The sequence below is a fragment of the Trichomonas vaginalis genome, chromosome II (genome assembly GCF_026262505.1).
Source record: "Trichomonas vaginalis G3 chromosome II, whole genome shotgun sequence".
Classification (NCBI taxonomy): Eukaryota; Parabasalia; order Trichomonadida; family Trichomonadidae; genus Trichomonas; species Trichomonas vaginalis.
This window is the reverse complement of record NC_067204.1, coordinates 1148685-1164134: the sequence shown is the minus strand read 5'-3', so window position 1 is coordinate 1164134 and position 15450 is coordinate 1148685. Positions and strand designations below refer to the sequence as shown.

At 36.3% G+C, this 15450-nt stretch overlaps 3 protein-coding genes and 2 pseudogenes across 5 annotated transcripts, besides 5 other annotated features; 1 reads left to right on the top strand and 4 right to left on the bottom strand.

Moving 5' to 3' along the window:
- Positions 1–7883: part of a mobile genetic element that runs on past the window's edge.
- On the bottom strand, positions 1341–2051 carry TVAGG3_0464960 (protein of unknown function, DUF4106 family; the record flags this gene model as incomplete). The annotated part of the gene is made up of 1 exon (XM_051235226.1): positions 1341–2051. The coding sequence occupies one exon, from the start codon at positions 2049–2051 to the stop codon at positions 1341–1343; it is 711 nt and encodes a 236-aa protein (XP_051093050.1).
- Positions 2155–2947, bottom strand: TVAGG3_0464950 (annotated as a pseudogene). The gene has a single exon. A coding segment is annotated over exon 1 (793 nt).
- TVAGG3_0464940 lies at positions 4716–5676 on the bottom strand (annotated as a pseudogene). Its single transcript has one exon. A coding segment is annotated over exon 1 (961 nt).
- On the top strand, positions 7170–7769 carry TVAGG3_0464930 (attachment subunit-related family; the record flags this gene model as incomplete). Its single annotated transcript, XM_051235225.1, has 1 exon — positions 7170–7769. One exon carries the CDS (start codon positions 7170–7172, stop codon positions 7767–7769), a length of 600 nt encoding a protein of 199 aa, XP_051093049.1.
- Position 7884: 1 nt separating the features above from the next.
- Positions 7885–9032: a mobile genetic element.
- Positions 9033–9675: 643 nt separating this feature from the next.
- Positions 9676–10321: a mobile genetic element.
- Positions 10322–10378: 57 nt separating this feature from the next.
- Positions 10379–10599: a mobile genetic element.
- Positions 10600–10629: 30 nt separating this feature from the next.
- Positions 10630–11112: a mobile genetic element.
- A 794-nt stretch (positions 11113–11906) lies between these two features.
- On the bottom strand, positions 11907–12239 carry TVAGG3_0464870 (uncharacterized protein; the record flags this gene model as incomplete). Its single annotated transcript, XM_051235224.1, has 1 exon — positions 11907–12239. One exon carries the CDS (start codon positions 12237–12239, stop codon positions 11907–11909), a length of 333 nt encoding a protein of 110 aa, XP_051093048.1.
- Between the last annotated feature and the right edge of the window lie 3211 nt (positions 12240–15450).

Sequence of the window (15450 nt, the reverse complement as noted above, 5' to 3'; positions counted from 1 at the left end):
ACTTAAAGTCAATGGAACAGATAGACCTTGTATGACACCTTTTCCTGTTATAGGAAACTGTTGGTAGTAAAAACCAGATATAAGTTTTGTATTATAGCTCATATCGTTTATAGTAAACTCAGTCGGACATCCAAACATAATGAAACCTGCTCTAGTTGCAGCACATGTTACATCCGTCCTTAAAGTATTAAATAAGTCAACAAAACCTGTTGGTGGTATATCTGAGTAAGTATCTTCAAAGAAGTATTTTTTACCATTCACAACAAAAAGTCTTCTGGTGTCAAAAGAGCAAAACAGGCTTTAGTCGTCATCGTGTTTAAAGTTAGTTTACAATATCGTCCTTGAGGACTTTGTAAGTTTGTTGTTATAGAATTATATGACTCAGGGTTTTTAGTCGTAATAGTATAAACCACTATGTCTTCTGCCATTTACTTAGCAAGTAAATTTTAATGAAATGTTGTGGTCGTCAAATATTTTTATGACGTCTGGGAAACTATATTTTAAGTTCAACGTTTCACCTCCTTTCATAACGTATATCTTGTCAATGACATTATATGAAACACCACAGCAACTAATGTCGGGTTCTATTTCTTTGATGTTTATATCGTCTGCCTCTGTCAAAAGTTTCAATAGTTCTTTCAAAATTCATGAGGTGCAATGACATATGAGTTCACTTTTACAGGGTTGTGTTCGACCAAGTTTAACATTATACCCAAAGCTGACAAATCTTCTCCTGAGTTTTAAGTTTGTCTTTAAGTTGTTGGTAGTCGTTTCGAATATCTGCAACAGAACTTAAGTCTCTGCTAACTTCAGGTATGTTGGTTGTTCTTTTACAGGAACATTGTTATACCATCTTCGTCTTCGTATGGTTTCTCCACTTCAACATCTCTTTCTTTGACATTGACAACAACACTTTGACTGTTTGTTTGAGTTGGTGAATTTAACTTCACATCTGCCATCGCCATTAAACCTTTTGAAACACTTACGCTTCTATTTTTCGGAAATGACATTTTACTTAGAATAAAAAGATGGACGTATTTGAGTATCTCTTCGAATTGAAGCAAACAAAGTTTACACACACAAACAATACAAGTTCATTGACAGAATAGTTCTTTATACAAACAATGGAAAATGTTATAGAATAGCAGTCTTTGCTGAACCAAAATATTTTCATAAAGCAAAGAAAGTTGGTATAACTGAAATGGTGAAAGTTCTTGAAGCAGACAAAAATATAACAACAAAACTGACCGATATTTCTAAAGGAAAGTTTTTAATACAATATTATATCAAAACTGGCGTACTGTCAATATTTGACGGAGAGAAGTCAGTTCAAGAACAACTTACTGACCTGCTGCCAAAATCTGCTCGATGGAAGCTGTCGTTATGCCAATCTGAGGAGCCCCAGCAGGTTTCATCGAACGAATCTTCAAAAGAGCATCTTCCGTGAAAAGTGCTATTGGTTTTGTAAACTTCTTTGCTTTCAATTCATTTGGACCGTCTCTGTCACCAGTATATTGTATTTGAACTGTACCAACAGTTGAAATACCACCCATAAAGTCTTCTGAGTCAGCAAATGGAATGCCAAGCCAAAAGTTTGAACGGTCTCCATTTGTATATTGAGTTTTTTGACCTCCTGTATGAGTCCATACTTTCACATATGGCATAATAGAACTTTGCATTTCAGGGTTAATGGTTGTTGTGAAGTTGTTGTTAAAGTTCATAGCATCTAATGTCAAGTTGTATGACCTCATATCCTCAACTGTAGAATATTCTTCTCTTGGATAATATTTGCCATCTATGTTTATATGGTATTTAATACCAGGGTTGTAGAAGCAAGAATAGTCATTTATAGTTCGTCTGAACAGTACAAACATAGTATCTGCATGTTTCATTGCAGTTGTTAAGGCAATATCTGTTCTTGCACCTGGGTCAGCACTTTGGTTTCCAACTTCACCTGCAAAGTCTTTGACAGATATTTGGTGTATAGGGAACATAAGTGGAACTGCAATATATTTGGCAGCTAAAGCATTTGAAATATCTGGGTCCAACATATAGACTGCAAGTCTGCTTTCTATTCTCTTGCATTCAAATTTTTCGCATGTGAACTTAACTGGGTCCCAAGCATCTCCAGCAGCATTGAAATAATAGTTTACTTCAGTGTTGAGGTTTGAGAAACCAAAGTCTAAGTCAACTTTGTTTTTGCAAAAGTCGGCGAATGACATTTTATTTGTTCCCACTACTTCTGTAAGAGTGAATGGGTCTTGTGTTGGTGCAATGACTAAGTTATTTTTGCTTGGAGTAAGTTCGATAGAAATTTTTCCTGCCCAGTTTGGCAAGTATCTTAAAAACCTGAAGATGAGGAAAGATGACAAAGGAACTCTAAGTTTCAATTTTACTTTGGTTACTGCTGCTGCATTTGTCCAGAAAGGTCAACATAAACTCCTGGAACGTTAGGGTCAAGTCTTCTTATTTTCTCAATAGTTGCATACTGGTCTGTTTGTTCTCTAGCTTGTGGTTGTACTGAGTTTCTCAAAGCGAACCATTCATAGTTTGCCCATGTTACTGTTTGAACTAAGTCAGAGTTAGAATATATCTTATATCCCATGAAAACTTCTGGAGCATATTGGTATCCGACATAGAAAATTCCATTGCAACCTTTCTTGTCAGACAACTTGGCAGAAGGTTTTATTTCAATGTCTTGTTCCACGTATAAGAATGAGTTGTCAATAGAAATAATATGAAACCTGTCGCAAGCAATATCTACTGTTGTTGAAGAACCTTCTCCAAACTCACCTACGTTTCCATAAGAAACAGCAGTTGTATATTCGTAAGTTCCAGGAACTATTTCTGACCTTCTAATGGCATTGTCGCATTCGTTATACCATTCGGAAACATTTCCATTCATAGCATCCAAAACTGTTGGCGTTATATTCTGAGCGGCGTACATTTCATATGAGTAAAAATATAGAATAGTTGGATTTATATGTCATAATAGAACCCACGTGACCAAGCTTTACTTTCTTCCTGACTGAGTTTTTAACTCTTCTTTTTCCTTCATTGCCCTCTGCTTGAAGTTGTTGCATCTTTGCATTATGTTCATCTAGTATGTTGCAAATTTCCCATGTCCTTTTTGCCTTTGGCTCTGGTCGCCCATCTCAGGTAACCTATATCCTAGAAAGAGTTTGTCCATAGTTGTATTTGAGTCTTCGCGTATGTTTGCATGACTCTTTCCTGAGTTTCCGGTTCAAGCTCTTCAAACAGTGCCTGTCCATATGGAATATGCTCGTTTCCAAATATATGTTTTTGTAGCCATTCTGGTTTTCTTTCCATGTTACCAACTATATCTTTTGTGAATGGGAAAGCTTCTACCCAATTCAGTCTTGCGTCGTTTATTTCTGTAGTTGGTTTTATTTTGTCAAGGAACATGTTTTTCAATACTAACATTTCATTTGGTACTGTCATTTGAGTTTTCTTAAATATTCATCCCTTCTCGGTTCATTGTCTGCAAAGTAAGTTTTTATGACATTTTGTAAACTTTCGTTGCAAGGTCATGTACAATAGGTTCTCTTCCTTCTCCCTCCCTAACTTTCTTTCTAAACTCTTCACCAAATATACATCTCTATGGTTCTGTGTAGTTCTTTGAGATAAATGTTCTAGAACGTCAGGTTTATATTTCCATCAGCCATGTTCATTTCATACTGGTCCAAAATATCTGCATGTTTCATATCTTTCAATGGCATTAAAGCCGCGCTTAAAATACCAGCTAATCTGGTTCACCATTGACTTCCATTGCGTCTACAACTTCTTGAATTGAGGTTGTAAGTTTATGAACCACCTATCCGGGTTAGCTTTATGACCCCATCTCATTGTAGTTCCATCGTCTGCAGAAACAAAAGTAGGTTTGTTTCCATCTTGGTTAGGTTCTGAATGAACTTTAAACAATGTTTCATTTCTATATGTTTTCTTGAAATTTAACCTTTTATCTTCACCGAGTTCATCCGAAGATTGAACGTAAATGCTCGTAAGTAAAAAGGGTTGTTGTATTTGTGTACATTTTTTTCAGTTCTTCCATTCTATGCTGGATATTTTCATCTGGTGTTGGAGTCTTTTGTATGTCGGCAAACATTTTTCGATATTCTTCTACTATGTCAGCTGAATTTTTTTTGACTCTTGGAAAGATTCCATATTCTCCGCATACTCTTGTTGAGGGTCAAGATTTTTCGGCTGTTCCAAATCTTCATCTAGTTCTGTGAAGTTAGTTTCCAAAGGAAGGACTTGTTCGTTTCCTTCAGGCTCTTCTAGCTGTTGTTGCTGAACTATTTCTTCCATGTCTGGTTGTATCTGAACTCTTCCTGTGGAGTTTCTTGTACCTCATCTGCTGGCATTTCATATATTCCGAGACCGTTTTCACAATTTCCCTATCTACGTCATCCGCATTCATAAGCTTTTGTTCTTTCGTTCCGTCTCTATTTTTTACGCGTTTCATGACGAAAGTTGAATTGTCATTTAGCTCTGACATCAAATATCTCGGAGTAAATTCATCCATGTCATTTGGATGATATGCTATTAAATCATATCCCTTAGCGAGCTTGTATTTTCCAGGTTTGAGATTATATCCGTTTTTGGTGCTGAGCCATAAAGCTAAATAGGTTCGGGTCAGTATTTCCATCCTTGAACTTTCTAATAGCTTCTTTATATCTGTCACTAAAGTCAACAGTATCTGGGAAACCACACTCTTCTTTAAGCATTTTTAAGAATTCTTGGTTTCCTTGTTCTCTACTTCTTTTATGTCTTGCTCTGTTTGTGGTTGTTGTTGTGCAGGGTTTTGAACTGTTGGTTGCTGTGCTGGTTGTTGTGTTGGTTGTTGTGCTGGTTGTGGAGGTGGTTGTTTGCTGTTGTTGTGCATGCCTGTGTCTGTGTCCATGTGACGATGTAATGTTCTAGGTAGTCCTGGTGCAGGTGCTTCTCTTGGAGGGTTTGGTGGTATATAAGTTCCACCAGCTGGCACATATGTTCCATCTGCAGCGTAATGTCCTACCTGACTTTTCGTTTTTAAGAAAGCATTTACTAGGTCTGTTTTGGTCTGTTGTAACTCTTTTTCTTGACTTTTCACAACAGTTGCTCTAACGGCGTCATAGGCACTTTGAACTGCCTGTCTCGTTGCTGCATCTGTTATTTTCGTCATATTTTGTGCTACTTCTTTTAACTCTTTGTCGAAACCTTCAGACTTCAGTTTCTTTCCAGATGAGAAGTCGTTCACTTGTTTCACCTTACTATGAAGAGCTTCGAAGCGTTCTTAAAGTCAGCATTTGTTAAAGCTTCATTTGAACTATCTTCATCTGCTTGTATTTTTGTCCTTATTGACCCTATGAGTTGGGCTGCTTTAGCGTTGGCTTGGGCATCTAACCAGTCATTGTTAGCTTTTATATATTCTGCGCTTTTCATTGCCTTTTGCATAGCCGCGTCGTTATTTTTACTTTCTTGTGCTAAGTTTTCATACTGTACGGTTTGGTTTTGCAACTGTAAAAGTTTTTCTGCCTTTACATTTGCTTCAACTTCTTTTTTATACTCATCGCTATCCATATATGTCTTCAGGGCTTTTTGTTTTATCTCTTCATCTTTCAGTATTTTATATTGAGTAGTATGGTTTTTCAAATTTATGACATCTTGTTCCATTTTTGCTACTTCTGCTGCTTTTTCTGACACTTTTTTCGCATATTCCTCTGTACTTAGTTCTTTCAGTTGTTCTTCTTTCTTCTTTTTCTCTACGTTTAACTCATTGAGTTTCTTTGTGTGTCTGTCATATTCTAGTTTCTTTTCGTTTTCACTTATTTGCTTCTGTATGTCTATGTTTGACTTTTTGACATCTGTTATTTGATTTTTGAGTGAACTCAAATTCATTTGACTTTGAGGGTTATAGGCTGTTCCGTCTGCAGCTCCACCATAGCCTGCCATTTTCGCTAAAAGTGCCGCTCTTAAACCTCCACTCTGTGCACCAACAACTCGGTTTAAAAGCATAGGATTGCTTGACATTTGTTGCAACATAGTGGGGTCATTCAGCATTTGTTGTTGCAACTGTTGTTGTGGTGTCAGTTTTACTTTTGGATGTTTCAATGCTCCTTCCTCTTACGTATATTCTTACGTAGCTTACGTGGCATTTTAAGTGAAGTTAAAAAGCGGTTTTTGACAGATGTTTATATGACACTTTTTGTTCAGCACAAAAAACTACTCGGTCAAAGTGTTGTCAGTTTTGTAAAATAACCGTCCTATCTCATTCTATAAGGGGAAAAGGCTTCTCAAAGTATACTTCCTTGGAACGCCTGTAACTTTTCCTGTAGCGACGATAGACCCTTACTTGTCCGGACAAAGCTGTACTATTTTGAGTGTTCTACAAAAAAGTCAACGGCGACGACTCTCAAAACCGTTGTGTAAAAAGTTTTACCGTTGGACAAAAAAGTATATATAGAAAACAAAAAACGTTTATAGTTCATTCAATATTTGAGATAACGTTTTTCCAACGGTAACTATTAAATAAAATAAAAAAATAGTGGGGGTTACCGTTGACGAAAACGGTTTATTTTAAACTTTTCTATGAGTAGTCCGAAAAAACAGTTCATTTTTGTCTAATGGAAGACCACAGTAGTAGCATGACTGACAATTCTTTACAAAAGCTCTTTAAAGGTCAAACACTTATATCTTCATACTTTACTAGTATGTCCAAAGAGGTTACACAGGTTTCAGTCCAATCAGACTCCAATCAGACACAAATTGAAGCTCAAATTCAACCAAAAGAAACTGCCGAAGTCGAACAAACTACAGAAGCTCAAGTTGTTTCAGTCCAATCAGACTCCAATCAGACACAAATTGAAGCTCAAATTCAACCAAAAGAAACTGCCGAAGTCGAACAAACTACAGAAGCTCAAGTTGTTTCAGTCCAATCAGACTCCAATCAGACACAAATTGAAGCTCAAGTTCAACTAAAAACTTACACTCCTACAGAACCAGAAGGTGTCTTCTCATTCTCAACAACAGAAGCAAGATATAGAAGACTCATTGCAGATTATCCAAACAATTTGTCCTTAACAGACAACAATGACTATGATAGATATTTCAAAAGTATAATAAAACCAGTCGAAACATTAGAAAACAAAGTTCAAAACCCGACAGTAATGGTTGACTTTTTCTTGTCGAATTTGCCTTATGTTTCAACTATGATATCTCTTCAAGCAATTGACGAATTCATTCTTTGCTGTGAACCAAACTTAAGAGAACAGCTATATGAAACACTCAAAGACTTTCGCCCTTATCCTTTAACTTACAATTGGAAAGAAGATGAAAACAAACACGGTTCTTTCTCCTGGAATCTTTCCATTGTTGCTCCAGCTGGTGTAGCTGCACATCCATTCGAAATATATCCAAAATTGCATTACGAAAACAATATGCATATTATCACAACAGCCGCTTTAGATATTCCTGAACGGATACCAGATGGAGAAGAAGTTTCAATAATATCTGTTCAAGCAAACCGAGTTGCAATGCCAGTTACAGTATGCAATTTCACTCACTCAAGCAGACAATTCTATCAAAATCTTGAGTTCGTTTTTACTGGCACAGCCAAAATGCTTCTCAAAAAACCAGAACAAACCAAAATAACCATCTTCTTATCTGGTTATTGTGAAGATGAAGACAATTCGGACGAAGAAGAAGAGGAGGAAACAAGCGAAGACTCAGACGATATCCAGTTCATTTCCATCCGTAAAAAACTTTAAACAAACATTTCAGAATAAAAACCTCATTTTATACTAAACATCTTCGGGGCTAGAGGGCACGAAGTGCCTGGAAGCCCCACTACCTTTTTTTTTTTTTTTTTTTTTTTTTTTTTTTTCGTGATATTTTATCTTTTTAAATAAAGATTCAGAAACGTTATTCACAACGGTTAATTCATTTGGTCTGGCAGCGGCTATCCACATCATAGCCAACAATTCCTTATACAAAATTCAAAAACTTTGGTGCAATCAGTTCTGATTGCACCCAAGTTTTTGAACTTTCTTGAGGGAATTAAAGGGTGAGAGATTTATAGTCTATCTATATATCTCCCACCCTCTAATTCCCTCCCTGACAGCGGGAAACTTTGTCTGAATGTTAAACTATTCAGACAAAGTTTCCCACTGTTTGCGAAGGAATTGTTGGCTATGATGTACTGATTCATGATCAGTACAACATAGCCAACAATTCCCTATATAAAGTTCAAAAACTTGGGTGCAATCAGAACTGATTGCACCCAAGTTTTTGAACTTTCTTGAGGGAATGGAAGAGTAAGAGGTATACATTATGAATATATACCTCTTACCCTTCCATTCCCTCTCTGACAGCGGGAAACTTTGTCTGAATGTTAAACTATTCAGACAAAGTTTCCCGCTGTCAGCGAAAGAATTGTTCCATCTGGTGCATAGAGTGTGAATCTATGCACCAAATGGAGCAAGTCCCTCGCGAAATTGCCCAAACTTGCGTCGCATTTCAAAGATTGCGACCCAAATTTTGGCGATTTCTAGTAGAGATGGAGTATTTTGAGTCACTGACCTATATGCAGTGGCTCAAAGGGCTCCATCTCTACTTTGAAGCAAGGAAACTTTCCTCGAAATTTTGATAATTTGAAGAAAGTTTTCAAGCAATTAACAAGGATTACTCGCTATGAGGTAAAAATTCTAGATTTTCACCTCATAGCGAGAGCTTCCCTTTCATTGCTTGAAAACTTTCCCCAGCTTCAAAATTGGGGAAAGGGCTGTAAAGTCGACTCCGATACCAGCAGGTACCAGAGTATTTAAAAGAGAAGCCCTCGTACGAGTTTCTATGAAGACCTTCTCATTCAAGAAGATCTTAATAGAAAATCGTACGAGGGCATTGGAAACTCGCGTCTGGTACATGTTGGTACCAGAGTGTTTGAGATTTGAAGACTCTGGTACTAACATGTACCAGAATTTATGATGAATTTAAGATGGACCATTATAAAATGGTAGCGGTTTGCTTCAAAATAAACTAAATGATGACAATCTGACTGTGTAATACAAATTCATTCTGAAAAGATACCGCCTTTCAAATTAAAATCATTGTGATGTCCTGGTTTACTATACAACACCAATGTATATAAGAACAGGAGATTTTTAATTGACATGTTCATATGAGTCAAGATATTACTTTCATTTGCAGATAACAAAATCATTATATGCTTATTATTCTACAAGATACAGTATCATGAGCGATTATTGCGTATCTAAATTGATATCATGCACAAGCACAAATGATGGAAAATACGAGCATTTTAATTTAACTCCCAAACCACGTTTTATATATATAAGTAAGATTTTTGTTGATAGTTTCTTTCCAACAATATGCGATCATCTAGAAATTTCTATCCGAACTCGAACCGATCATAGCTTTAATTATTCAAATAAAAAATTACATCAATAGAATACTGTTACTTAGATCCAACAGGATTTAGATTGAACAATAGCACATCTCTGGATGATTACATTTTATTATTTCTATACAACCACATTCATACAAAAGTATATTAACACAAAACATTCTTAATTTCTCACACAGTTCTTAAACATTTCGATGAAGTAAATTCCGAATACAGTTGCAACAATCAAAATTTCACCAAAGTTTTTATTAGAGTATAAAATTCCGACAAGAACCCAAAAAATAGTGACACTTTCAATAGGAGAACAGTAAGACAAGTGACAAATTTAAAATTCACAATAATAAAAATAAATAAATTTTAGTCTATTTAAATTCTTCTTTCTTGAAATCCTCCAACAAAATTCTTCGAATATGTCTAGAATGATAATCTGGAGTAATATAACAAATTCAAATTAATCAACATATAGTATCTAACAACTTCATTTGGAAGTTCAAACGATATTAATATAGTTTGCAATTTTGTCATTTCTCATTTATATTAGAAACGTTTTCATCAGCATTTTTCCAATAAAATCTTATGGGATTAAATTGGCTTCTGATTCTGAACAACAATTTAATTTGTATAAACGTGTTGAACTTCCTTTTCAATTTGTGTTTTATAATCTGCATCGAGCTCGCGAACTTAAAATTGAAGGAATAAAACCTGTTGCAACGTAATCGTTGTTTAAACGAAAATCTAATATGGGGCAATTCTTCTAAAAGATTTTGTTGCAAAATACATCAATCTTTTCGATGTTTAACGACCAGCTAAAATCGTGTGATATTTCATCTCTTTAAATAAAGATCAGAGAATCTATTATCACTCGGTTAACTTCTTGGTCTGGAACGAGGCTACCACATCTAGCCAACATCGATCTATACAAGATTTCAAAATAGTTGGTCAACAGTCGTTCATTTGCACCAGTTTGTTGAACCGTTTCTTGAGGATTAACGGGTGAGAGAAATTTTATATTCTATCTATATATCCCCACCTCAATTCCCTCTGCTGACAGCGGGAAGTACTGTGTCTGAATTGTAACTAATTCAGAACACAAAAGTGTCCCACTGTTTGCGCAGTAATTGTTGGCTATGATACTGAATTAATATCGTACAACAGCCAACAGATTCCCTATATAATGAACTGGTGCTAAATAGTCTCAGTTACAGAGGGGAAGGGTATATATTCCATAATGTATACCTTCTTACTCTTCCATTCCCTCAAGGAAAGTTTCAAAAAACTGGGGTGCAATCAGTTCTGATTGCACCCAAGTTTTTGAACTTTATAAAGGGAAATTGTTGCTATGTTGTTACTGATCATGAATGAGTACACATCAGCCAACAATTCCTTCGCAAAAACAGTGGAAGACTTTGTCTGAATAGTTTAGACATTCAGACAAAGTTTCCCGCTGTCAGGGAGGGAATTAGAGGGTGGGAGATATATAGATAGACTTATAAATCTCTCACCCTTTAATTCCCTTCAAGAAAGTTCAAAAAACTTGGGTGCAATATCTAGAATGATTTGCACCAAAGTTTTTGAATTTTGTATAGGAATTGTTGGCTATGATGTGGAATAGCGCTGCCAGTAGACCAAATGGAATTAACCGTTTGTGAATAGTTTCTGAATCTTTATTTAAAAAAGAGAATATACGAAAAAAAAAAAAGAAAAAAAAAAAAAAAAAAAAGGTAGTGGGGCTTCCAGGCACTCGTGCCCTCTAGCCCCCCGGAAGATTGTTTAGTTATAAATGGTTTTATTCTTTGGAATGTTTGTTTTATAAGTTTTTACGGGATGGAAACTGAACTGGATATCGTCTGAAGTCTTGCTTGTTTCTCCTACGTCTTCTTCGGTCCCCAATTAGTCTTCATCTCACAATACCAGATAAGAAGCATGGTATTTGGTTTGTTTCTGGTTTTTTGAGAACATTTTTGGGCTGTGCCAGTAAAAAACGAACTCAAGATTTTGATAGATTATTGTCTTGCTGGTGAGTGAAATTGCATACTGTAAGCTGGCATTGCATCGGTTTGCTTGAAACAGATATTATTGGAAAACTTCTTCTCCATTTGTATCCCGTTCAGAATTATCTTAAAGGGCTGTTGTCGAATAATATGCATGTTGTTTTTCGTAATGCAGATTTGGATTATTTCGAAATGGATGTTTGCACGCTACACCAAGCTGGAGCAACAATGGAAAGATCGCCAGGTAGAAAGAAACCGTGTTGTTTTCATCTTCTTTCCAATTGTAAGTTAAAGGGATAAAGGGCGAAAGTCTTTGGTTGTTTCATTATAGCTTGTATCTCTTAAGTTTGGTTCACGCAAAGAATTGAATTCCGTCAATTCTTGAAGAGATATCAATAGTGGGATAACCATAAGGCAAATTCCGACAAGAAAAAGTCAACCATTACTTGTCGGGTTTGAACTTGTGTTTCTAATGTTTCAGACTGGTTTTATTATACTTTTGGATAATATCTATCATAGTCATTGTTGTCTGTTAAGGACAAATTGTTTGGATAATCTGCAATGAGTCTTCTATATCCTTGCTTCTGTTGTTGAGAATGAGGAAGACCACTTCTGGTTCTGTAGAGTGTAGAGTTTTTAGTGTGAACTAATTGAGCTTCAATTGTGTCTGATTGGAGGTTTCTGATTGGACTGAAACACGAGCTCTGAGGTTTGTTCGACTTCCGGCAGTTTTTTTGGTTGAATTTGAGCTTCAATTTGTGTCTGATTGGAGTCTGATTGTGGACCTGAAAACCACTTGAGCTTCTGTACGTTTGTTCGGACATTCGGCATTTCTTCTTTTGGTTGAATTTGAGCTTTCAATTTGTGTCTGAGTTGGAGTCTGATGGACTGAAACCTGTGTAACCTCTTTGGAATACTAGTTAAAGTATGAAATATAAGTGTTTGACCTTAAAAGCTTTTTGTAAAGAATGGTCAGTCATGCTACTTATGGTGGTCTTTCCACCTTAGACAAAAATGACTGTTTTTTTCGGACTACTCATAGAAAGTTTAAGAAATAAACCGTTTTCGGTCAACGGTAACCCCACTATTTTTTTATTTTATTTATATAGTTACGTTGGAAAAACAGGTTTTAATCTCAATATTGAATGAACTATAAACGTTTTTTGTTTTTCTATATCATACTTTTTTGGTCCAACGGTAAGAAACTGTGTTTACACAAACGGTTTTTGAGAGTCGTCGGCCGTTGACTTTTTGTTAGAGCACTCAAACATAGTACAGCTTTGTCTGGACAGAAGGGTTATAGTCGTGCGCTGCAGGAAAAAGTACGGGCGTTCCAAGGAAGTTATACTTTGGAAGCCTTTTCTCCCTTATAGAATGGGATAGGACGGTTATTTTACAAAAACTGACAACACCTTGACCGAGTAGTTTTTTGGCTGAACAAAAAGTGTCAATAAACATCTGTCAAAACCGCTTTTTAACTTCACTTAAAATGCCACGTAAGGCTACGTAAGAATATACGTAAGAGGAAGAGCATTGAAACATCCAATAAGTAAAACTGACACCACACAAACAGTTGCAACAACAATGCCTGAATGACCCACTATGTTGCAACAAATGTCAAGCAATCCTATGCTTTTAAACCGAGTTGTTGGTGCACAGAGTGGAGGTTTAAGAGCGGCACTTTTAGCGAAAATGGCAAGGCTATGGTGGAGCTGCAGACGGAACAGCTCTATAACCCTCAAAGTCAAATGGAATTTGAGTTCACTCAAAAATCAAATACAGATGTCAAAAAGTCCAAACATTAGACATACAGAAGCAAATAGAGTGAAAACGAAAAGAAACTAGAATATGACAGACACACAAAGAAAACTCAATGAGTTAAACGTAGAGAAAAAGAAGAAAGAAGACAAACTGAAGAACTAAGTACAGAGGAATATTGCGAAAAAAGTGTCAGAAAAAGCAGCAGAAGTAGCAAAAATGGAACAAGATGTCATAAATTTGAAAAACCATACTACTCAATATAAAATACTGAAAGATGAAGAGATAAAACAAAAAAGCCCTGAAGACAATATATGGATAGCGATGAGTATAAAAAAGAAGTTGAAGCAAATTGTAAAGGCGAGAAAAACTTTTACAGTTGCAAAAACCCAAACCGTTACAGTATAAAACTTAGCACAAGAAAGTAAAAAATAACGTACGCGGCTATGCAAAAAGGCAATGAAAAAAGCGCAGAATATATAAAAGCTAACAATGACTGGTTAGATGCCCAAGCCAACGCTAAAGCAGCCCAACTCATAGGGTCAATAAGGACAAAAAATACAAGCAGATGAAGATAGTTCAAATGAAGCTTTAACAAATGCTGACTTTAAGAACGCTTTCGAAGCTCTTCATAGTAAGGTGAAACAAAGTGAACGACTTCTCATCTGGAAAGAAAACTGAAGTCTGAAGGTTTCGACATAAAAGAAGTACACAAAAATATGAACGAAATAAAACAGATGCAGGCAACGAGACAGGCAGTTCAAAAGTGCCTATGACGCCGTTAAGCAAACTGTTTTGTGAAAAGTCAAGAAAAAGAGTTACTAGACAGACCAAAAATCAGACACTAGTAAATCTTTCTTAAGAACAGAAAAGTCAGTAGACATTACGGCTGCAGAATTGAACATATGTGGGCCAGCTGGCTGAACTTTATAAGCCACCAAACCCCTCCAAAGAGAAGCCACCTGCAACCAGGACTAAGCTAGAACATTTACATCGTACATGGACATCAGACACCAGGCAGCACCCACCAACACAACAACCACAGTTGTTCAAAACCCTGCACATACAACCAACAGTTGCAAAATCCACCAGCACAAGCACAAACACCAGTCACAGCATACCACTCCACAACCAGCCACAACCACAAACAACAAGGACATAAAAGAAGTAAGAGAACAAGGAAGACCAAGAATTCTTAAAAATGCTTAAAGAACGAGTGTGGTTTCCCTAGGATACTATTGCTTTAGGTGACAGATATAAAGAAAGCTATTGGAAAGTTCAGATGGAAATACCTGACCCGAACTCTATTTAGCTTTATGACTCAGCACAAATGGGATATAAATTTCAAACCTGGAAAATACAAGCTCGCTAAGGGATAATGATTTTAAATAGCATATGCATCCAAAATGACATGAACTGATTTGTACTCCGAGATATTTGATGTCGAAGCTAAATGACAATTACATACTTTCGTCCATGAAACGCGTGTAAAATAGAGACGGAACGAAAGAACAAAGCTTTATGAATGCGGATGACGTAGATAGGGATGAATTGTTGAACGGTCTTCGAATATATGTAAATGCAGCAGATGAAGTACAAGAAACTCACAGGAAGAAGTTCAGATTACAAGCCAGACATGGAAAGAAATAGTTCAGCAATCAACAGCTAGAAAGAGCCTGAAGGAACGAACAGTCAGCTCCTTTGGAAACTAACATTCACAGAACTAGATGAAGATTTGGAAAACAGCCGATAAAACTTGACCTCACAAGAGCATGAAGGTGAATATGGAATCTTTCCAAGAGTCCCCTAGAAGAAAGATTCGCTGACATAGTAGAAGAATATCGAAAAATGTTTGCCGACATACAAAAAAGACGTCCCATACACCAGATGAAAAATTCAGCATAGAATGGATAGTAACTGAAAAAAATGTAGCACAATACAAACAAGCCCTTTTTACATTTAACGAGCATTTAAGCGTTCATCTTCGGATCGAAACTCGGTGAAGATAAAAGGTTAAATTTCAAGAAACATATAGAAATGAAACATTGTTGTTTTTAATAGTTCATATCAGAAACCTAGCCCAATATTGGAAACAAAACGCTACTTTTGTTTCTGCAGACAGATGGAACTACAATGAGATGGGGTCCATAATAGCGCTAATTCGGATAGGTGGTTCATAAACTTACAACCTCAATTCCAAGAAAGTTGCTAGACGCAATGGAAGCGAATTGGTGAACGGAGAATAGTAGCGTATTTCGGCGCGCTTTAATGGCCATT